The sequence below is a fragment of the Ambystoma mexicanum genome, chromosome 5p (assembly GCF_040938575.1).
Source record: "Ambystoma mexicanum isolate Mex_15411 chromosome 5p, UKY_AmexF1_1, whole genome shotgun sequence".
In the NCBI taxonomy this organism is placed as follows: domain Eukaryota; kingdom Metazoa; phylum Chordata; class Amphibia; order Caudata; family Ambystomatidae; genus Ambystoma; species Ambystoma mexicanum.
Genome location: NC_090930.1, coordinates 646,687,088 through 646,711,417, shown reverse-complemented (window position 1 = coordinate 646,711,417; position 24,330 = coordinate 646,687,088). Strand labels below are relative to the sequence as shown.

At 44.4% G+C, this 24,330-nt stretch overlaps 1 protein-coding gene across 2 annotated transcripts in view; it reads left to right on the top strand.

Moving 5' to 3' along the window:
• The window catches only part of KLHL4 (kelch like family member 4), a 1,128,728-nt gene that overhangs the window by 555,549 nt on the left and 548,849 nt on the right, over positions 1-24,330 (top strand). For both annotated transcript variants that reach the window (XM_069612999.1, XM_069613000.1), the window contains exon 2: positions 11,549-11,722. In XM_069612999.1, the coding sequence (XP_069469100.1) occupies positions 11,549-11,722 (174 nt within the window). The remainder of the gene's footprint in view (positions 1-11,548; positions 11,723-24,330) is intronic.

Sequence of the window (24,330 nt, the reverse complement as noted above, 5' to 3'; positions counted from 1 at the left end):
TCCAGCGGAGCGGCTACCTGTATTGCAAGTGCTGTGGGCGGTTAGCACATTTCGGTATCTGGGGATAGATATATACCACACCGTGGAGGAAGAGCATAGGTGCAATACAGAAGTAGCCACTAAAAAAATTGAGAAGTGCATGCAATTTTGGGAAAAGCTGCCTTTGGCGATGATGTGGCGTGGAGCAATGCTAAAGATGGTGGTCCTGCCAAGGCTCATACACTACTTCGGGAACATACCGTACCTGATTCCTAAGAAGTTCTCACCAAATTGAATAGCATGTGTAGGGACTTTTTGTGGCATGGCATGCGAAATAGAGTGGCGTTATGGAAGCTACAGAACTTCCATGACAAAGGAGGGATAAAGCTGCCCAACTATGAGGCGTACTATGTGGCAAGCCAGTTACAGTATGTTGCCAAATGGCTCTCTGACGAAGAGACCTCGGAATTTAGGCTATTTGGGCGTGATTGTGCACCTTTTTATTTGAAAGAGATGATGTGGGTGCCCAGGGCGGAAATGGTGGGGCGCCCTAAAATGATGCTTCTGGGGTGGAAGGTGTGGCGCAGGGCATGTCAAATGATGGAGAACCCGTCCCCATGCTCACCGCAGATACCACTGGTTGCATTGACGGGGGCAGAGGCGCAGCTACGAATGATACTCAGGAACCACTGGGAACCGGCTGGGGTGGCAACAATGGGTGATATTTGGCGGGAGGGCTCTAGTATTACTTTTGAGGGGCTGCGGGAAGAAACTGGGTTGCACGAGGGCCAGTATATTACGTATCATAGAGTGGTACAGAGGATTAAGAGAACATGGCCTGAAACTGTGTTGGAGGAAGAATCAGATGCCACCATAGACGTGATATATGACATAGCTGAGGGGGGTCATGAGATTTCCAGATTCTATGAAATGCTGTTGCCTAAAGTGGGGAAGGAGGTCACGCAGTTGAGACTTGACTGGGAAATGGAGGTTGGAGCCCCGATGGGAGACGGGATGTGGGAACGGGTGCAGGGGTATCATAAGAAGGTGTCTAGAAACGCGAGGCTGAAACAGATTCAGCGGTACATAACGCATAGGGCATATATGACGCCTTGGAGGATATCGAGGTTTGAAAATGCAGGACGGCCAGCATGCCCCAAGTGTGATGAGGAGAACACGGGCATGGTGCATATGTTCTGGTCATGCCCGATCATAGAGCGTTTCTGGAGGGCAGTGAAAGAGAAGCTGGAAAAAAAAGGGGTCAAGGTGGTAGTGGATACAGTGTGGGCCTGTCTGCTGGGGGGTCCCCAGACCACAGAAGCTCAGGCACGTGAGTAAGTTGAGGGATCTGGCTTATGTGATTGCAAAGAGGAGGATTGCCATGGGATGGAAGTCATGCCATGTGCCAAAGGTAGAGGTGTGGTGGAGAGATTTGCAAAAAAGGGGCGGAAGCCGAAACCATGGCATGGCAAGAAGCAAGTAGGACAGGGGGGGAGGAGGAGACTGAGTCCCTGATGGCCTGGAAATCACTGTTTGGGTCATTAGATGACCCGGCGGAGCCTGTAGAAGAGGAGATCGAACCACAGAATGCGGAAACTGAAGGTTTAATGCAATAGACTCGTAGAGGGGGGTGGGTTAAGGGAAGTAGTGGTTAGAAGTTAAGAAAGTGTAATGAAACTGTTGGAACATGCAGTGTTTGTTTGGTTTGTATTGTTTGGTTGTTTTTATAATTCAATAAAATGTGTGTGTGCGTGTGTCTATGCGCACACGCGTATACTACCATCAGACTCCATTGATCTGTGGCATGCAGATTATCAAGATGGCAACATGTTCATCTTCACCAGTAGCCAGTGGGGGAGCTAAAAGCCTAAATGACCACTTAAGAAAAGCTATTCAGTTTGCTTTGCCAGTCGCAGCCGGGCCCTCCCCTCCTCTCCACACGTGTGTTTTTGTTTGGTGGAAACAAGGGGTGGCATTTCAGTGGAAAGTATATTGAAAAGCCCAATTGTTTGTGATGATAAATCTGACAATTTATGACCTTTTAGAAAATATTTGTTAAGATTAGTTAACTCCACTTGCTATACCGCGATAACCATGATATACCGTCATTTGGCAAGAAAGTTATTGTACCGTCATAAAACTAATACTGTGACACCCCTAATACATGTGTATGCACCCTTCCCTGTGGGATTGTGTAAACAATGTGTTGCATGCGTGTTCTCCTGAGAGAGCGTGACACTAATTTTTTGTGTGCCCCATTCCCTATGTTAGTGCATCAAAAATGAGGTGTGAATGCCTTTCCCTGTGAGGGTGCAGCATACACTGTGGATGTGCTCCCTTCTCTATGGGATTGTGACAAACATTGTCTGTGCACTCCCTTCCCCGTAGCAGTGCAACAAAAAGCCCCTTTCCTGAAGAAGTGCATGCACAAATATGCATCCCGCTTGCAGTGGCATCAATTAACATGTTGTTTGTGCACCCCCTTCTTTCCTGTGACAGAGCTTCATCCTCCCTGTGGATATGCATCAATCATGAGGCGTGCATCCCCTTCCCTGTGGTAATGAGGGAAAATCTGTGTGTGCATTTCCTTCCCTGTGGGAATGCAACAAACATTCTCTGTGGGGATCCTTTTCTGCTGGATTATTTAATAAAGTCGTTTGCACCCCTTCCATTCGGGAATACGGCAAATATTGTATCTTTGACCCTTTCCATTCAGCAATAATTGTTTGTGCCCACTTCCCTGTCGGAGGGTGATCGAAATTGTGTGTCCACCGCTGTGTCAATGTAGAATTAGATGTGTGGGTGACCCTTCCCTGTGGGTATGTGGCAAAAATTGTGTATGAATCCTCCTTGGAGCATTGCACAGATTGTGTGTGTGCCCTCTTCTATGTGGGAGCGCAGCAACAATTGTGTACACTCCCCTTCCCTGGGGGGGTGTTGGAAATGTGTGTGTGTGTCCACTTCCCTGTGGTAGTTTGGCGACAACTGTGCGCACATGTTTCCTTCCCTGTGAGAGTGCTTCATTCAAAAATGTGGTTTGCAACTCCTTCCATGCGAGTATGGCAAGAATTAGGCTGTTAAGTGACATGCTCTTTTTACTCAGTAATCACTCAATTCAATCAAATGGTGCTGTGCCACATTATAATCATAGACAGACACAATGCAGCAGGAATGCTACTTCACACTTTGGGCCATCAACACATGCTGTACCATCCTCATCATAACAGTCACACTCAATGACCAGCACATCTCATACACTGGCCTGATACTTTCCATGACATCAGTAACCAGCACCGCCGCAGTACTGTCATCAAAACCCTGCTCTCCACTGGGACAGAGGAAATCTGCTGTCTTCACAATGACCATCTGTTGTATTGGGGGAAACTCTTGTTATTCTTTTAAAATTAACAGGATCTTGATATGGTCTACTGGATATGTTACTGATTCCATTTGATCAATTTAATTTGTTTTAAATGTGGTACAGATAGACAATTGCTCCAGCAGCATCAAAAACACATTCGGATTGCACACCAGTTGGAGGACAGTTTAGCATGTCAATCGCACCACTGCAGGTGCTGCTGTCCACACAGACAACTTGGAGATCCAATACTCCACTAGGTCCTCATCATTTCCATGCTGGCAGGTACCACTAAAACATGCATCCACCATCTGTACAGCAATAGGCCCCATGCAACTATATGTATATAGGGCCCGGGATGATAGCTTAGGGGCAACACATTTGTCTTGGACGGTGTGGTTAAAATCCCGGTCTGATGCTGGGCTATTAAGCACGATACACAAGATGAAATCATTAATATAATTTAAACCCCCACCCCAGATACAGATATAATGAAACATGTAGAATCATAAAGCTTGTTCCACAGGTGTGGTTGTGTGAGATTTGCACACACTACATGAGGTTCCACAGAAACTGATGCAGTTTCCCTTGGCAAGAGGCCTCTAACAGATGCCTGTCTTCTTCGGCTTTGCTTTTGGAAATGCTCAACGTTTGTCTGCCCATCATACCTCTGCAAGGAAATGCTTTTTTTTGCAAATGCATCTATGGTGCAATCTTGCAAGTATGGGTTCCTACTCTCCACCGTGTGGAAGGCAGCAAATATTAAATATCAACTTAAAGCAGAGATCTAGAAAAGATAACACTAGATAGTGTTTTCTCTCATGCTTTTCTATGCATGGATTGTCACAAAACATTGATAGACCCGTTGCTGTGCAATGTCTGACTTGCCAGTGCTTTCCTTTTACATTGCTTTTTTGGGCAGGCTAATTTCCATCAGGTACATCAATGGAGGTGTATCACTAAGTTACACAGAGCTGTGTATCACATGATGTGGGGTTTCATCAATGGGCCATAACAAAAGGAAGGCATTGTTCATGGGCCTGCATCTGAGTTGCTGTGAAGAAGGTTCAAGTCAATGCTTGACTGTGACTGTAGCTGCAGTCACTTGCAGCATTGCTTTCCTCAGACATGTGACCAAGCATTTGCAAGTTTGAAGTCCAGGGGGTAAACCAAAGACATGGTGGGAATTTCTGTTGCAGCTGCAACATTTGCAAAACATATCTGACACTGTATTGAGAGTAGATATTGTGTGCCCCAGGAAGCCTTTCACAAACAGGGTCGAAACACATTGATGAAATGTGTTACCACAAGATGTAGAATATGAACAAGCATGTGCCAGGCATTGTGTTTGCCACCCTTAGTACAGAAAGGTATTGGTGACATTGTCTGCTGCCACAAACCTGAAGGATAGCTGCTGAGGTCTTATCCTCTCTGCTACCGCCCACTCCGTTCTCAAAGCAATGTATGCTGAAAGTGTTTTTTTGTGGACGACATGCTGCTGTTGTGATGACCTTCATATTTGCTAGTGTCACCACAAGAAGAGAAGGTGAGCCAGTGGGCCAATATAGCCATTTAGTTGGTGTTTTGACTGTGTTTCCACATATCCATCGTGACGTGGAATTCCCTACCCTCAGACCTGCCCAAAGATGTTTCACTGAAAAAACTGCTGCATCATACAACTCAGATAGATATAGCCTTGTGTTCAAAGTATGTCTAGCTGGGAATTTGACAGCAGGCATCAGCACATGCGATCTGCTCCATGAAACATGTGTTTTCATCAAAGGTTTATGGCAGAAAGTCTACTCCCTACATTGTTAACAGTTTGACAGTCAGAAGCAATTCTCAGGGATGGTTATGATGTTATTTCTAGTTGCACTCAAATTACTCAGTGAAACTCAGCAGGAGCATACTACATGTTTCCCAGCTCCTACTGTAGCGTTGCTTGCTGCTGGGGGTATTTTCTTTTGGCCTTAGCACAACTCCCACTTCCCGGGTGACAGTGCAGGGGAGGGCCAGTATGCAACTGATTGCCAGGGAGCTGTTGCTCTCATTAGGCTCCCATTCCAGGGCATGATGTTGCTACATATGACCAAGTGTCGATGAAGTACCCAGATTGGTCGCTGACTTTTCAAGCGACACTGTTTTTGGCAAAGTGTGCAGATGGCGAAATGCAGCTCTTGACCTTGAAAAAAATAATTCCACACAGAAGATAGTCACTGCAGACTCCTAGTAGGGGCAGGGTGTGCAATTCACTGTTTGTGAAGAGGAAATCCTAGCACTCCACAAGACAAACAGGTGCCAAAGGTGTCACTGGTGGGTGTGATCGCCTGGATGGTGCTGACATTGTTTGCCACAATATACCCTACGGATACTTTAGGGTCTCTGAATAGATGTTGGGATCCACATGTTAACCGGATATGTACATTGCAGAATATCTGTGGACATATTTGAGCTTGTGCTGACAGGCACCATTTCACAATTTATTTCCGCTCCGTCAGTATCTAAGGCTCATTGCTAGTGCTGTGATTGGACTAGGTGAACTATATTCAACATCCAGGTTATTGTCAACCTCACTAGATTCATCTTCACCGCCATTCCTATCATTGGATTCACAGGCGAAAGGACTGGAATGAATAGGAGGAGATGCAGCAGGCATACCATTCTGCATCTCTGACATGGGTGATTGAACATGACCCTACTGCCACTGACACACACTGACATCTGCAACTCCAACCCCTTCTCATTAAAAACATCCCCCTGCGAAACACATTCAGTAGCAAGCACCTACTCTGACACCTACTCTGACACCTCAATAGACCACAGCAAAACTTGAGCTTTCAACCTAATCTGTTCTAGCATGGGAGGATGTGATGCTGTGTCAGGGAATGTCAGCTTTTGAACGGAAGTAGTGGAGTGTCAAACACTTAGAAGTTCTATTTTATTAGTGCTCTGAGTACTTGTATTTTTGGCTGGTGGGCTTCTCCTGGTTGGTACTTGTTGCTGTACTATATTCCCACGCATGATTTGTAAATGTGAACAACTTCAGCATTGTCTGTGGTGGCCTGATTTGTGCAACATTTCGACATCTTCCTCTCTTCTTCCCATGTTTGGCTTCTGTCATTAAGGATATCTAACGTGTTGTTGATTATTGCTTTATGCAACTCAGATGTTCACATCCTTGAGCGCTTTTTTTTTCAAAACCTGTTAGTGCTGTGCTAATGTGATCTTACACCTTACCTCAAATCCAAGAACCAGCAAAACATGTCTTTGCATTAATGTCTCTCCTTTTTTAAAAGTGTCTTAATAAATTGATAAGCAATTCAAGTGCTCTTGTAATCTATTGTGTTCAATTAAGTTGCATGTGCATGAACATTCATCAAGCAACACACCTCAAAAACCTTTGCCCTGCACTCAAGGTTTAATACATTTGTCAAGAATTTCAACTTCTTTCGTCAGCTACTATACTCAACCAAGTCATGTGTGAGTGTGCATTCAATAACTGCAGGACAATCACGTTTTGCATCACACAGCCAGTCACCCTACTAATGTCTACTGACAGCTACTAATGGCACTGTTTTTTTTCCCAGCATTCTCCAAAGAATGTTCCCTTTCCCTTAAAGTGTGCTTACAAACTTGATAATACATTTAAGCACGCATGTCAGCTACTGTGCTCAACTAAGCTGTGTGCAAGCATGTTTTCACAGCACAACTTAAAGACTTAGGGTCTGATTTACAAACATGTTTTCAATTGGACTTTCCCATGTTAAACATTTTTGCAAATCAGGCCCTTTTGCTAAAAATATGCTAATAAATAGAATACAAATGTTCAAGTGCTTCTGTGTGTCAGCTATTGCTCTCTGCCAATTTATGTGTGAGCAGGTGTTAAATGAGGCAGAGGTGTTGTGTTGCTTTAGACACACAATCACCCGAACACTGACATAACTGCCTCAAGACCCGTTGAACACATGTTCCCATTATGCTCCAAAGATTTCCCCTCACTTAAAAAGTGCTCATAAATGTAACAATTAATTCAAGTGCTAATGTCAGATACTGCACTCAACCAAGTTGTGTGTGATGAAGATGCTACCCCAATAACATTTTTCTTCAAGATGTGCTAATTCATGAGACACATACATGCTTTGTGTGTCTGGGATTGGGCTCACCCAAAGTTATGTATTAGTGTGCAGTCAATCAAGCTTCCCCAAGGCCAATTCCTCATCTTTCCAGGGATATGGTATATTGCATTACAGACACCATGCCACAGTCTCAATGATAAAGCGAACCCTAGAAACTATTATTTTCCCAGCACACACCACAGATTGTATCTGCTGTTCAAAGTCCCAGCGCACACCACAGACTGTATACGTTGTTCAAAGTGTGCTATTTATTTGACAAGAAATTAAAGTGTTAATCTATGTATGCTATTGTGCTCGCAAGTCATGTGTGAGCATGCATTGATTCAAGCTGCTAAACTGCGCATTCCCCATCCATTCCGGCAGATGGTGTGTTGCATCACACACCTAATCACCCTGCCATCCATGCCACTGTTTCACTGCTTCAATGATAAGGAATATTTTTAAAAAAAATCCAAACAAGCCCCAAAGACTTTTTCCCTTATGTCAATGTATGCTAATATATTTGACACGATATCACATTATTTTAGTTAGATATCATGTTTTACTGAGTCATGCATGAGTGTAGATCAATCAAGCAAGTTAGCCTGGTTATTCCTACGTTACATGCCGTTTTCAAGAAAATACTTTTATTATAATAGGCCTGTAAAAATAAAAAAGAAACAAATAATATTATGTTCATCAATGCCTAAATTAACTTCTACAACCAATGCTAAAAGCCTTTCCTGTATGAAGTGCTCCAACTAACAACAACACGAATCACCCTTCTCAGTGAAACATACATAGTGACTGCTGAGCATCTCCAGAAGCAGGTTCTTTATATAGGCAAATAGATACAGCGACCCAACCTCAGGTATTAGCCGAGGCTCAGCTGGCAACACTTCAGTCTCTGCATCTTGCCTGCACTGATTTAAGCTGTGTTCACAGACGTTCAAAGTGATTCCTCGTGAACGACTGCTGCAAGTGGAACCTTATGGGATATTGTAAATTACTGTTTCTGTTTTTACAATAACAAATACCTGCATTGTACAGGGTAATTTTTTTAACAGTGGGTATTGGAAGGCACATTTCCGGTTGTGATTTTCTATTTTAATGTATAGGGAGTGTTTTTTTTGCCTTCTCGATGGTCTTAGTAATACGTATTTTTAAAATTGAAACGTGTTTTGTTATTTTTTTAAGTGAGCTTTTGGACCCAATATTGAAACTTGTTCTCAAAGTAACCAGAACTGAAAACATGTTTTGCCCAGTGCTGAAGATGCACTTGTAACTATGAATGTACTGTTTGCATTTTCACTATGCCTTATGTACTATGTAACTAAGCCTGCACACCCTTTATGTTACCAGCGCCACGATGCCTACGGGCTGCTGAGCGCTTTACAAATGTAAATAAATAATAATAGTGTATCCCCTTGATCTGTGCCAAAAAGTTGCACAAAATACACAAAAGATTCGGGAGCATTTCTAAACTCATCCAGAATTTGAAAACATGATGTTTTTTTTTTTTTTTAAATGATCAGAAATCTGAGCATTCCCCTGTGCCTGTTTTGATAAGAGCAGAGCAGGTGCAATGCATGTGGACATCTTTTCCGACTGCTTCCTGAATAATTTTCAGCAGAGCAGCTGCAAAGTATTTGTATTTGTATTTAGTTTATTTGTAAAACGCAACCAGGCCCTTAGGCATCCGGGCGCATAATCTTGCATAATCATACATAACACAGTTACAGTTACAGTACAAGTCAATGGAAGGTAAACTAGCTCCACCTGTTTACAAAATGATACAGAGGTGAGCTGGAATCACAATATGACAACATAAGTTCAATACAGTACAATAATATACAGTGAGACAAAGCGACCTTGAAGATTAGGCATCATGCCCAATACTCTGTACGTCACATATTCCGTGAGAAGAGCCAAGATTTAGTTTTGTTCTTGAAGGCTTGGAAGGAAGGCTCGGTTCTGATGGAGACAGAAAGGGAGTTCCAAAGCTTCGTGGCCAGGACAGGGAAGCTCATGCCCCCATATTTTTGAAGTTTACATCTAGGCAGGGAGAGGCTGTGTATTTGGGTAGTTCTCATGGGATGTGTGGACGTATGGAGAGTGAGACGGTTGGATAGGTAGGAAGGGGCCTTATTGGCCAAGCACTTGTGCATCAAGGCAAGGGTTTTCAGAAAGATTCTGTGTTTTACTGGGAGTCAATGTAGATCAGTTCTGACGTCCGAAATATGGAGGTACCTAGGAATGTTGAGTGCCTCTCTGATGGCATTATTCTGCGTAATTTGCATTTTATTGAGGTTAGACTGGCTAGTTCCCAGGTAGGGGGCACTGCAACAGTCAATCTTAGACATGATAAGTGTTCTTGCCAACGTAATACAGTTAGGGGAATTTAAAAAAAGGCCTGCAGGCCGTAATGAGTTTGCAAGTATAGGCCGCTGACGACCTTATTGCATTAATTTGTCTGTTCATTGATAGTGCAGAGTCAAGATAGACACCTATTGTTTTAGTGTCCTTGGAGACCTTAAAGACATTGCCGTCAATGGTGAAAGACTTAAAGGCATGGTCTAGTTTATTAAGACGTTGAGTTGAGCGTAGTATTAGGAGCTCAATCTTGTCATCATTGAGGCAAAGTTCATGTTGTGCCATCCAAGTCTGAATGACCAGGTAGACGTCATTCAAGGATTTGGTGTCAGCTGTGTGATCACCTGTAATAGGGATGAGTATCTGGGTGTCATCAGTATAATTAGTGTAAGAGACACCCAGATAGTCAAGAACATCAAAGAGAGGTTTGGTGAACACATTGTAGAGAGTATGCGGCACACAAGAACCTTGAGGAATGCTGCAGTGAATAGTAGCGGGGTCAGCAGAGGCTGTAGGGGAAAAGACCTGCATGGATCTATTGCTTAGAAAGGAGTTGATCCAAACAGTGGCAGAGTCAGAGAAGTAGGTGGCGGATTTGAGATGCTGTCATAGGATTCGGTGACTGACCAGATCAAATGCAGCGGAAAGATCGAGAAGTAATAGCAGAGCTAATTTCCCATTATCTTTTAATACCTCAATTTGAGTTTTGAGATCGATCAAGGCCGTTTCGGTCCCATGTCTCGGGCAGAAACCTGATTGTCTCAGACCAAGGAGATTGTTGGTTTCAAGATAGTCTTGGATCTGCAGGTAGGCTGCACGATTTAATATTTTGAGCAAGAAATGGACAGTAGTAATAGGTTCAAAGTTAGTTGGTATATTTGGATCAAGGGATGGTTTTTTAAGCAAAGGGATCACCCAGGCGTCCTTGAGATTGCCAGGGACTATACCAGTTTTGAAGGAGCGGTTTATAAAGGCTGTGATGAAAGGGGCTAGGTCGTGAGAGGCTTCCTTGATGATAGTGGCAGGGCATGAATCACCTTGACAATTAGAAGGTTTAAGTTTGTTCATAATTCCTTCTACTTCAACAATAGTGAGAGGGGAGAAGGAGAAAGGTTTAAAATTTGTGTTGGCCTGGTGGGTAGCACTCATAGAAGTGCACTGAGGTTTATCAGTCTGTAGAGAGTTTTGTTTGCCTTTAATTTTAGATTGGAGGGAAGCAATTTTGTCCAGGAGTGCTGTCTGGCCCAGATACATTTCGGTTACTCATAAATGAATATACATTTTGTATTGTTTTTTGCTGCATTTCGCAATGTCATGTCAATACCCTTTATGGGCCAGTCACTGTAAAATGCACCTCTGGCCCCATTTGGGTGCTGGCATCCAAGCATCCATTAAAGTTGTGATCGGGCTCCTGACACTAATGTATGACAGGGCTGACTTTCCATCTCCTATGGCCAGATAGGTTCAATTGATTAACATTCAATGAAGTTCATCATCCATATTTTGCGTATGCTTTAAATGAATGTGTGTCTCATTGCTTTACAATGAATCAGCAGTGTGTGCCTTGTATTATGTGTTGACGGTCTTCCGGGTGCAGCAGCAAACCACACAGCATGCCAGACGGGCTTACTAATGCCTTCTGTGTTCATCCATCTCCTGCAAACCTATGCATGTGTTACCATGTGATGTTCATTTCACCTGCCTCTCCTCCTTTTCTTGACAGCCCACCTGTAACAAGCTGCTCGCCCAGCAGAATGAACTCAAATGGCTCAGATGAGTACTTCCAGTCCACAAATCATGCAGAGCAGACATTCCGCAAGATGGAAAATTACCTGCAGCAAAAGCAGCTCTGTGATGTCCTCCTCATTGCCGGAGACCACAAAATCCCCGCTCACAGGTAATCCGTTTCCTTTGTCAAAGAGTAATATTCTCCAAGTGACATTCTACCATTCTGATGTAAAAGAAAATCACATAGAAGGTCAATCCGACAATTTGAATAATTTAGAAATCATGAAAGCTTCAATGGGTATTCTGTTATGATTTTGATGAAAAATGTTCATGCTCAAACCTTAATCTAGTGCACAATAACATAGTTCATATTTTTGTCATTTACCATCCTATAATGTGCAAATGATCATAGATGCTTCACAAACAATACACAATTTAGCTAAAGCAATGTGCCGTGGAAGCAAATGAACCCAAATAATAATGATCAAAAGGAAGAGCATGAGATTTTAATGGCCCCGCGGTTTAACACAGGGACCAGATGTACAGCCAGGCCTCATGGCATTACTCCCTTAATGCATTGTTGCCTTATGTGTAGGCCTGGTGGTAAAAGCATTAATCCGGCGGGTGGCGAAGCATCAGTGCTCATGGAGGCAGCTTATTTATATATGGATAAGACCAACTGAGGTGTTGCCAACCCTGGAGCTCTCTTCTCTTTTGCATAAACTGAAGCCAGTCCCCTATTAGGGATCTAATTATAGTTACCTTTCATCTCATATAATGCTCATTACAATTCATTGAACTTCATTTCTCTTGGTGTCTCCTAGCAAAGTTGTGTAAAGAGTGATAGAGGCTTGTCAGTAACAGCAAGCAGGTCAACATTCCTGGATTTCCTCTTGTATCATTGCAACACCTATCCCTTAAATGTGCAGTTTGCTGCAATGTGAGAATGAGGTGGCAACTGGGGATTAGGTGACACTACATCACACAGTCTTCTGCACAGGCATGCAACCTGTGGCTCCGCAGGTGCTTTGCTCTGCTACTTCCATGATCCTTCACCATCGAATGTGCTGGCTTGGGGTGATGGGAGTTGTATCCCAAAATATATGGAGGTCCAAAAAGTGCAGATCCATGGTCTACTGTCTTGAAAGTAGCATCTTTAACAAGCAACGTGTATCTACCATTGCGACTATCACCTGCCACCAGCACCCTGGAACTTCACAATGCTTTGCAAGCACAGGGCAGATATTAAAGGACGGTGCAATCAACGTCACATGCTCCCATTGCCGTGGACATGGCAATGATTTTCAATGGAACATAATTAAAATGCCTTTTTGGAGCAGTTTCGATAGCTTATTTGCAGCACAAAACGTACTGGTTTAAGCAATGTTGACTTTGCATCTTCAAAGTAACTTCGTATGTGCACTGAATTAAAACAAGAACCTGATCAGGAGTAACCTAATGTCATTTCACTTTCACTTGTTTTACTACTAGCAGTTGTACCTGTACTTTGCATGGTAATTCCTACAAAACAAAAACAAAAATTATACAACGATAGATTTATATTTTTTAAAACAATTGTATTAATTTTATTATAACCAAACAACATACAACCAACCGTTGCATTACAAGTCATGACGGTTCAGGATTTACACATATCCTTCTGTGTCTACTGCTCACCCTTATCCCCCCCCATATGAGCCTACTACACTTCGCCTTCCGTGTCTACATCTTCTGCAGGGGCTCCTCCTCCCGTGTCCTCAACTGAGTCCTGGTCGCTCGAATCTTGGGTAGACCTGTTCAGTGTGGCCACTAGATATCTCCAGGCTGTCAGGGTTTCTGCCTCTTCCTCCCCTCCTCTATTGCTCATTTCTTGCCATACTGCTGTCTCATTTCTGGAGGTCATTCCACCAGACTTCGATGCTAGGTCTGTTACATGCCTTCTATCCCATGGCTATTCTACGCTTGGCAAGTATATATGCTAGATCCTTTAATTTGCTTACATGTTTCAGTTTATGTGGCCTTGGGAATCCCCCTATCAAGCATGCCTACACTGTTTCAACATCTATTTTGATCCCTATCTCTTCAAGCCTGTGGGCTACTTCTTGCCAGAACTTCCCAATTTTGCGGCATGCCCAAAACATATGTGTCATCCCCATGTTTTCCTCCCCACATTTAGGGCATGTTTGTCTCTCTGCATTTCTTAATTTGGCTATCCTTTGGGGTGTCATATATGCCCTGTTGGTTATTTATAGCTGTATTTGTTGTAGCCTCGCGTTCCTAGACACTTTTCTGTGGTACCGTTGGGCCCGTTCCCACTTCCCATCACTCAAGGGTATCCCAGCCTCTTCTTCCCAGTCTGATCTCAGGAGTGCCTCTTCCTTCCCCACCTTGGACATCAATAGCTAGTATATTCTGGATATCTCATGCCGACCATCTGCTGTATCATATATGGTTTCTACAGAGGCATCAGGTTGTTCTCCTAGTGCTACTTTTGACCATGTGTCTTTGATCCGCTGCACTTTTCTGGTGTATGTTATGTATTGCCCTTCATGTAATCCTGTTTCTTCTTCCAACTCCCCGAATGCCTTAATCTCTTCTTCTTCCCATATATCCCCTAGTGTTGCTATTCCCACTGGTTCCCAGTATTTCCTAATTGCCTTCAATAGTTGCTCATCCCCTCTTGTTAGTGCGACCAGCGGTACCTGTGGGGAACACGGGGCCGGGTTCTCCATGGCCTGACAAGCTCTGCGCCATATATGCCAGCCCAGTAGCAGCATCTGTGAGCGCTCTTTCACTTCTGGCTTTGGCAGCCATATCATTTATTTCAGGAAGTACGGGGCGCACTCTGTTCTCAATAGCCTCGATTCTGAAGTCGGGTCTTCTGACAACCATTTGGCCACATATTGTAATTGACTAGCTATGTAGTAGATCTCATAGTTCGGGAGTTTTATACCCCCTTTATCGTGCGTATTCTGCAGCTTCCAAAGAGCTATCCTATTCCTGGTCCCGTGCCATGGGAATTCCCTACATATGCTCTGTAGTCTAATGAAAAATCACTTTGGTATCAGATATGGGATATTCCGAAAAAAAATGTAAATAGTCTTGGCAACACAACCACCTTCAGCAGCGCTCCTCTCCCCATCACTGCCAGAGGAAGTTTGGACCAGAATCTCATACTATTCCCAACATTGTTTTACTGCTTCCTCAGTGTTATATCGATGTTCTATCTCTACTGTATGATAAATGTCTATTCCCAGATATTTGAACGTCTGAGGCACCCATGGTATTTGTAGGCTTGGTAATTGATCTTGTGGGACCCCTGCGTACCTCCCCAGTGGGAATATGCATGATTTGTGGGGGTTCACTGCTATTCCGGACAACGTCACAAACCTCTCCATCAGTTCAAGGATATATTGAATATTCTCTTCAGGGTATATTATGTACAGTAGCCTGTCATCTGCATATAGGGAGAACAAATGTGGCTCCCCTTTTATGCTGATCCCTATTCCTTCATATTGCTGCCTCAGGTATATTGCCAGGGGCTCCAATGCCAAGATGTAAAGCATCGGGTACCATGGGCACACTTGCCTGGTACCCCTACTCAGCTGCCATTTTTCAGAGATGATCACTCCCATTTTCACCCTGGCTAGCAGTGTGCTATATAGCAGTTTGACCCATTTGAGGTACCCTGGTCTCATTCCATAGCTGTTCAGGGCTGTCATCAACCAAGTCCATTTGATCGAGTCAAAGGGTTTTATTGCATCTAGTGAAACAATTGCAATCCCGCCAGAGTCTCCCTTTGTGTGCTCTATAATTCGGTGGAGTCGCCTAAGGTTATCGGATATGTTTCTGCGTGTCACATAGCCAGTTTGATCCGGGTGTATTTATTTATTAATAACCCTTTTCATTCTATTTGCCAGCACCGCCGTAAGCATTTTGCTATCTTGATTCAACATGTATAGTGGTCTGAATGCAGGCCTATATCCTCTAGTGTGTCCTTTATCTCCTTACTATCGCTACCTTCCGTTTCCTCATATAAGGTACGGTAGTAGTTAAGGAATTCTCGGTTTACCCCTTCTTGGGTGTCTACCAGCTGCCCATCTTTCCCTTGTATTACTCTAATCGTGGGCCTGGGGGTCTCTCTTTTATATAGCCAAGCCAGCATCCTTCCTGGCTTGTCTCCACCCGCATGCTGCCTCTCTACATATTTCCTATAATTTAGATTACACCATTTTTCCCAGTGATTCACATATTCCTTTTGCAGTTTGTTAATGGTTTCGGCATCTTCTTTTGTGCTGCCCCCCCTCTCCTGGGCCTTTTCTAGCTTGGTTTCGGCTTGCTGCAATTCCCTCAATATGCCTCCTTGCAACCCCTTAGATTTGGCTATCGCTATTCCTCTCACCACCACCTTGAAAACTTCCCATACTGTACCAGTGGACTCGATGCTCCCAGTATTGGTTTCAAAGTAGTTTAAAATCTCTTCCCTCAGGTCATCCCTAAACATTGTGTCCTTCAGTGCTTCGGCTCTGAGTCGCCACATTGGGATGATGGCCCTCAAGGGTCGATACTGCCACATTAGGACCAACGGCTAGTGGTCTGATAGGACTCTCGCCTTGTATTCTACCATTATTGTCTCTGCAATCACCTCCTACGTGACAAACATGTAATCAAGCCTTGTATACAAATTCTGCGGGGCTGAGTAATGCGAGCATTGTCCATCTTGTGGGTGGTGTGCCTTCCATGCATCCTCTAGCTGTAATTCTGTTAACAGGGTCTGCAGGGCTCTAGCAGCGGGGGTGGGCTATCATCTGATCTGTCTACTTTCGGGTTTAATGAGCAGTTGAAGTCCCCTCCCCAGATCACTGTCCCCCCCCTCAGGCACGGACATAGTTTTTTATACAAGATCTTGAAGTATGTCACTGTATCTTGATTCGGGGCATATGTATTTGCAATGCATAGTTCTTTATTTTCCACCAGTCCCCGAAGTAACACCATCCTCCCGTCTGCTTCTACTGTGGACTGTAGTAACTGAAATGGGACCTGTGACGCTACCCAGGTGATCACCCCTCTTGCATAGGTCGAATAAGCTGTCCCAACAAGGGTCCCACCCCACTTTTTCCGGACCACCTCTAGTTTATTTTTTGGAAGTTGTGTCTCCTGTATTAAGGCTATGTCTATTTTCTGTCTTCTCAAGTACATCATAACCTTATTCCTCTTGAGATAGGTATTCAGACCCCTGACATTCCAGGATATTATCTTAAGGTCTTCCATATTCCAGCCGTTTCCTGCCCCCCCTGTGCATCGTCTCGGACCCTAGCTCATTACCCAATTTAAACTACCTCTAATCATTAACCTTGTAAAGTCCCCAACTTCCCCTAATCCCCCCGCACTTCTATGCCCCAACTTGACCCCAAAACCCACATGCCCCCCCCCCTCCCAACTGTTGCCCAGTTCCATCATTGGATCTCAGGCACCCCCGCATCTAGCTTTTTTCTTGGCACTTGCCCGTACTCAAGGCACAGCAGGGAGACGTCGCCCTAATGGCGCTCCCACTACTCTACCTACTGGGGGTAGGTCGTCTCCATCTCGTGACTCCTATATTAACCATCAAGCGCAGCGCACCTGCCGCTCCTATTGCAGTCTATATTCCAGTCCATCAAGTCCAAATGCTAGGTGTGCCATGTACTTAAAGTTCACATTTTCTCTACACCCATTATATCCTATCCAATATTTCAGCTACAATTCTCCCCGCACCCAACTGTATCATGCATGGCACTGTATAACTCATCCTGTTCATCTCGCTCCTGGTCATCTCCATGTTCTGGGTAGCCATGGGCATCCAGCCAGTTCGCTGCGTCTTCTGGGGTGTCAAAAAAGCGTGCTTTGCCTTTTGTGTAGGACCTTGAGCTTTGCGGGGTACAGAAGCATATATTTGTATCCGGCTGTGCGCAATCTCCTTTTTACTGCCACATAGCTGTAATGCTGTCTCGGAACCCACATGGTGTAATCCGGGTATGCTGTGATAGCAGCCGAAGCCCTTGTTATTGTTCCTCCTTTCCGGAAGAATTTCCAGGATCTTTTCCCTGTCTCTGTAATTCAGGATCTTCCCTATGATTGCACGGGGAGGGGCCCCAGTTTGCAGCCTTCTCATCAGGGCCCTTTGCACACGTTCGATCGCAAACCCCTGGGAGAACTTGCTCGCACCTGTTTCGTGGATGATCATGTTCTCCACATATTCTGTAGGGTCTTGATCTTCTTCCCCTTCCAGTACAATATATTTATATTTTATACTTTTTACATGGTCTACACCATATAAATGCAAAATTTTCGGTTTTAGCATGTTGGGAATCATGCTATACATTTTGCACAGACACATATATCTGCAAATTTCCGTTGTATACATATACAGATCATAGAAAATGAGTCAAATATCCCAGTACCGTCCCCTGTTTCACTGGTGCAGTTCACTGACATTAGACGCATTCCTGTTTCACTGTGCCTTATTTTTAGGTTTTGGTTCACCAAGTGCAGAAAGAACTATTGGAATGGAGCGTGGTTGATGGCAGATGTGCATTGCTACATATCTTCCTTGATGGGCATCATCTGGCCTGCCTTTTGTATGTTTTCTGGTGTGTTAAAGGTATTAATTCAGCACCAGACAGGGGGACGCACCTACCAACTATGTGAGTAAATAAGGTGGACAGTGGGGGCAGCTACATGGGAAATGACACAGGTATTCTAAGCTACAGATGCTCCATACAACAGGCTTCACCGGGAACGGTATGGGTAATGATGCTCTGGGTGTACACACAGTCCAAGATACTGTCCTATGATTAGCTATAGAAGGGAAAAGACAAAAATAGCGCCATTATAAACACACGTAGAGGGAAACCCCTCAGACGGGCTGGATTTGGGAAAACTTGATCTGAAACACGTGACCAATAGGACAGGGATTTGCAAAGGGGGGTGCGGGCTGAAGCTGCTCATCACGAGAAAGCCAACACAACTGGAACTGGGTGATGTAATTACAGGGTGGTCCACCAAACTAGCTGCTCTACACAGCAGCAGCAGGGTGGCTCTGTACCAGTGTGCTGGTCACATGACCGCTAATGCCCATCGACAGGCGGCTATGGGAAGGGAACACTGGCGAGTGGCGTTCCTGGGAGGACCAATCAAACAGTACGTTCTTGAGCTCTGGAGAGGTGGCCAGCCTGCAAATGATCTACTACAGAGTTTGCAAAGGTCATTATCCAACAGGTATAGTGTGAATGTGCACTTACCCACCAGCTGCAGGGTGTCTCATGTTCCAATCTCAATGGTGCTGACCAATGGCAGTGTAATAAAGCTCCAGCGGTCAGCACAAATGTTACTTTAGTAATAACAAGTTGGTTCCGGGGTGGGGTGTAAGTAAATTTGGTACCACATGGGGAGGTATTGTAATGGGAAACTATTACACTGCTTCAATGATGCTTCACTAATCAATGTAAACTTTGAGGAAGTGGTGTCTATGAACGAAATAACTCCCTGGGAAACAGAAAAAGTGAACTCTCCAACTTGCAGGTCTTTTGATGGATTTCCGACCATTTTATTTCTTGGTATAAAAATACTGTCCTTAATTCATTCAGAAGTCAGCCTTTTGAACAGATCCTATCCACTGTTCTGTTTGATTTGTGCTCAACTAGCTGTAATAAACAGCATTGCTTGTTGTCTCTGGAGGATAGCTCAGGGGCAGCGTGCTTGCCTTGGAAGCAAGATGGCACGGAGCACCACAGGTTTGTTCCCCGGGTCCGCGCTTAGAAACGTCTGGGTATTAAGTGTTTTATAAATATCATATCATATCACAGTGTTTGCTCAACTTTTTTGAGTATGTGATTTTCATACTCTAAATGTGGACCCCTGACAACATTTTTGGGGGCCACAGCAAGATCTCTCAGTCCTCCCTGTATCGCTGACGGTATCTAGGCCACCCTCCCTTGGGGCGCAGGTCTGGCGACAGCAGACCTGTTCACTGTGCATCACTAAGGAGGATCTACAGATGTCGAGTTTGCACAGTTTGCGAGGTCTGCCAAGTCCAGAGGACGTGAGTATAACCATGCAAGAAGACGCTGCACAATAGTGCATGCCTACAGAGGGGGAGGGATAGATTATTCTCATGGTGTATAGGATGCATCCGCAGGGAAGGGAGGACGATTGGTTGTAGAAGTGTAGATATTAGAGCGTACCACTCAATAGGTAGTGGGCTCTGGTGTGGGCATGCCTGCAGCAGAGCAGGAGGGATGCGTTGTGTGTGGGGAACTCTGTTAGACAGGAGTGGCATGTAGTGCAGGCAAATGTATAGTAGTGCTATTGCGACACAATTTTTTTTTGTCGAGAGGGACACACGTGTGGTAATTTGAGTCGCTCAGTGGTGAGGGCTTGTGGTGGATGAGTCAGCACCAAGAGGTATCTTGTGTAAAATAGCAGGCTTTTGCATTTCAATAGCAGGTGTGTGCAGGTGATGCGTGGTTATGCACTGGACATTCTTGCACTAATGTTGGGAATGGTGAGCCCGTGGTGGAGGCTGAAAAGTACTAACATTGAGTGATTGATGGGGCCTGTGGAGAGGGCCATTGCAAAGAATTGGAGTGTCTGGTAGGGCCTGTGGAGAGGGCCATTGAAAATGAGTGAAGTGTCTGGTAGGGCCTGTGGAGAGGGCCAGAGTGAACATTGAGAGGAGTGATTGGGAATAAATAAAAGGGAAAGAGGTGGGAGACAGAAGGAGAAGGGAACACATGGTAGTAGAATAAAAAGAAAGGAAATAATGGCTTTGGTGAACAGTCCCCTAGACCACATGTGCTGCAAATTGCCCCAATATCGTGATAAACTATTAAAATACAATTTTCAGTGGGCCGGGAAGACTGCAGGGCACTGTTTCCATGCATGGCCAGGGGAAGGAACATTTGACAGTAAGATAATAGAAACAAAGCAGGCAAAACATATTGGGTCTCTGGAAATTATATGAGACTACACAGGAATAAATTGAAGAATGAAGAAGCTCACTTTCCCCACCCAATCGGTTACATCCCACCTTTCGACCAGCCACAGTGTGAACCCGTGGTGTGAAACCTCAAAGGAAGACCAGGGTAAAGCAATTGGGGAGAAAGAGAAAGAAGCACAAAGAGAGGAGATGCACATGCAGGGCAAAAGAAAATATCTAGCAGACATCAAAAAGAATATGCACCAACAGGTGGATGCGTTATTCAGTGAAACAGAACCAGTGATAGAGAACGAGGTGAGGGGGAAGACCAAGGGAGAATGGCTATCGGCATGAATACAAGTCAAGTTAGATGAGGAGGACAAAGAGGAAGAAATGAAAAAAGACAATGAGGCAGCCTCAGACGAAGGGTTACTAGGAGATGAATTGAGTGACAGGGACAGTGCCAAATGGACAACGACAAACTTAGGAGAAGGGGATGAAAAAAGTAGAAACAACAGGACAGTGATGGTTGTGTCATGGACTGGTCCACCACCTTATGTAGTAGGATGGGTAAGGTAAGGTAAGAATGGGGTTAATGCAAGCTGTCAGACAGGGAGGGACGGGACCAGAGAAACAGGTAATGCTGTTACTACAGAAGGGACAAGGGGGAGCCCATTATGTGCCCTTGCAAACAATGGACCGGGACAACATAATATGTGGTTTGCCCTCCCTCGTAGCCGGGTCCAGTAAATGCATACAGGCACTCGAGGAGAAAAAGACAGCAGGGGTAATGCTGGCTGTAGGGGATATGAAAAGTTTGTTTTCCGCAATTATAGGAGAACAGGCTGACAAAACTTGGAATCAGGCTGGCTATAAAGGAGTGAAATTGAGCACCAATGCTCATGACAAAGCTCCATTTAACAATTATCAAGCGCACGTCTGGGAAGTTTTAAGAAGCATATAACCAGACAGCTACGACCTGGGGACAGTGATGGATTGCAAAATGAAAGGTGACGACAACCCAGCTGAATATATAAAGCGAGTTCAGGATTTATGGATCGAAGAGATGCTAAGGTCCAGGGACAAATGAATACCATTGTTCTATCACATGCTAGTAAAAGGACTGCTAACAGAAGTACAGGCTTCCTTGGACAAGGTAGTGTGTATAAAAGCTAAAGGCTGACCCAAAAATACAAGCCACAATAGTACATTACTGTAAGAGGAAGCAGGCCGCCGAGAATGCCATAAAGGCAGTAAACAGATTAGTGCAAAAGAACTGGCCAAATACACCATGCAAGGGGTACTGTTAGTGCCAGATGCTTCTGCTGTGATGCCAGGATTGGGTTTCCCGCAGGACAGAAACCACATGGATGGTACATGCAGCTGCAGTATGGACCACAATGGGGAACACCAATACAGGGGAATTACATGCATGTGGGATACTTCCCTATAGGAAGAGGATTTTCACAACTGGGAAGAGGGGGTTATCGAGGAACAGGATACAGGTTTTCAGACCATACTACAAATGTCAGAACATGGAACATGTGGTGCGCACCTGTCCATTTATGCAACAGGCATAGGCAATCCAGGTAGCACAACAGCAGGGGCTCCAGTGGCAAATGATGCAGTGTCGTCCAGGGCAGACACAACCAGTGCAGATGCCAGCACAGCAGGGAGGAGTGCAGCCCCGCGTAGGGACAACCAACAGCGGGGTAACAATCCCAGCAATGGTTGAGCCACCTACAGCAGCAGGCAGAACAACAGTGGTGCTAGGGCAAAATGTGGCGCCCCATTACACAGGGATCCAGCCAAATAACCCACAGCAATAGGGGCGCCCATAAAGTCAGAGTGTGTCCAGTCCTAGCAGTAACTGATGACCCCGAAGAGGTACCCAAGGTAGCAGTGAAAATAGGACCAAGAAAGTTCTAATTTCTCATAGATATAGGAGCAAACAAATCCTCCATTTGGGATGTGGGATTCCCATTAACTAACAAAGTGATGGATATGCAGGGCTTTTCTGGGGTAGTGGTTGCGGTTCCAGTAACAAAAGGTTTACCATTAACCATTGGGACACAACACCTTGTAGCTCCCTTGCTGTACTCCAAAGACACACCCATCAATATCTTGGGGAGAGATCTGCTCAGCAAACTAAATGCAACCACATCATTCACAGAGCAAGGGATGATGTGCTCCACTACCAGCATTTACTCTGCCCAGGTAGCAGCTCTTCTCTTGGCAGCACACACACAAACCACCTTGCCATCACAGCCAATATATCACAGCATGTTCCTGTACAGGGTCGAAGTTCTACTAGGATGGGTCCCAGGAACACAGGGGAAGGTGTTCTGACATTCTTTGGAATTCCTATTCAGACCACAGTTCCAGAAGAGACTAAAAAGTTTAGAAAAGACTAAAAGGGGAAAACGATTGTGTTACAGCTGGAAAAAGCACTAATACACAAAGACATGATGATTCTTTGTGGAAACGACACTGACAATATGGAGTGGCAAACAGTGCTGTTTGACCCTACTTTGACAATTACAGGTGTATCGGATGAATAATTGTTCACCGATGAGGAGGAGGAAGGAGAGATGGTGTTCCAGATACAGATACATTGCACAGTTCAGTTATTGGAAAACATTGTGTCCATTCTGACACAATTAGTGAGGAAGGAAAATAAACACACAAAAGGAGATCTCGAAAGGGTACCAGAATAGTTGTGGACTTAGGGATCTTACGAAGTGGGGGTATTGAAAGGAGTTGGGGCCGTAAAAATGAAACTGAAACAATGGGCCCTGCTACCCCGGGCAAAACAATACCCATTGTCGAGAGAAGCAGATGAAGGGATATACTCCACTTTGCATGCATTATGGCAGCAATGCATAATTCAGACATCCACATCAATCTGTAACACAGCAATCTACCCAATAAAGAAATCAAAGGGCTGGTCATGGCATTTCATCCAGGATTTGTGCCCCGTAAATGAAGTGGTGAAATCAGAATTTCATGTGGTTCCAAACCCTGCCACAATATTGTGCAATATACCAGTGAAGGCAAAATTCTTCATGGTCATTGACTTGAAAAATGCATTCTTCACTATACCTTTGCACCCAGACTCAAGATATCTGACCACCTTTGCATATTGCGGAACCAGATTTGACCACGCTCCTTTTTCCCAGGGGTAATGTGAATTGCTCAGTATCTTCAACAGAATAATACAAACTGATTTATGCAATGTGCAACCATCAAGCACTGTGATTCAATATGTTGATGATCTACTAATATGCATTGAGACAGAAGAAGAGTGTAGGCCAGACTCAGTACATGTTTGTCACTACTTACAGAGAAAGGGTAGAAGGTTAATAAGACAAAATTACAGTATTGCCTAGAAGAGGTTGTGTACCTGGGCCAAATAATATCCAATGAAGAATGTAGAATAACACCTGAAAGGACACAGGGCATTCATTCCACCACTCGCCCATGAACAGTGAAAGAGATGCAGATGTTTCTAGGTCTTTGCAATTACTGCAGAGCATGGGTATTTGATTATGCCATATTTACTAAACCCCTATTGTAGGGCCTTAATGAAGCACAAAAAGAGAAGAGGGACATACAATGGACATCTTAGATGACTGAAAGTTGTTCCCATAACTAAAAGACATGCACCAGTGGTAGCTACCCCAAATTACAGCAATATATTTATTTGTTCTCATATTCAGAAGGCTCAGTGATGATCGCTGTCCTGACACAAAGAAGCGACAGGGACTCCAACCACTTGCTTGCTACAGTGAAAGCCTAGACCCAGTAATGCAAGGACACTT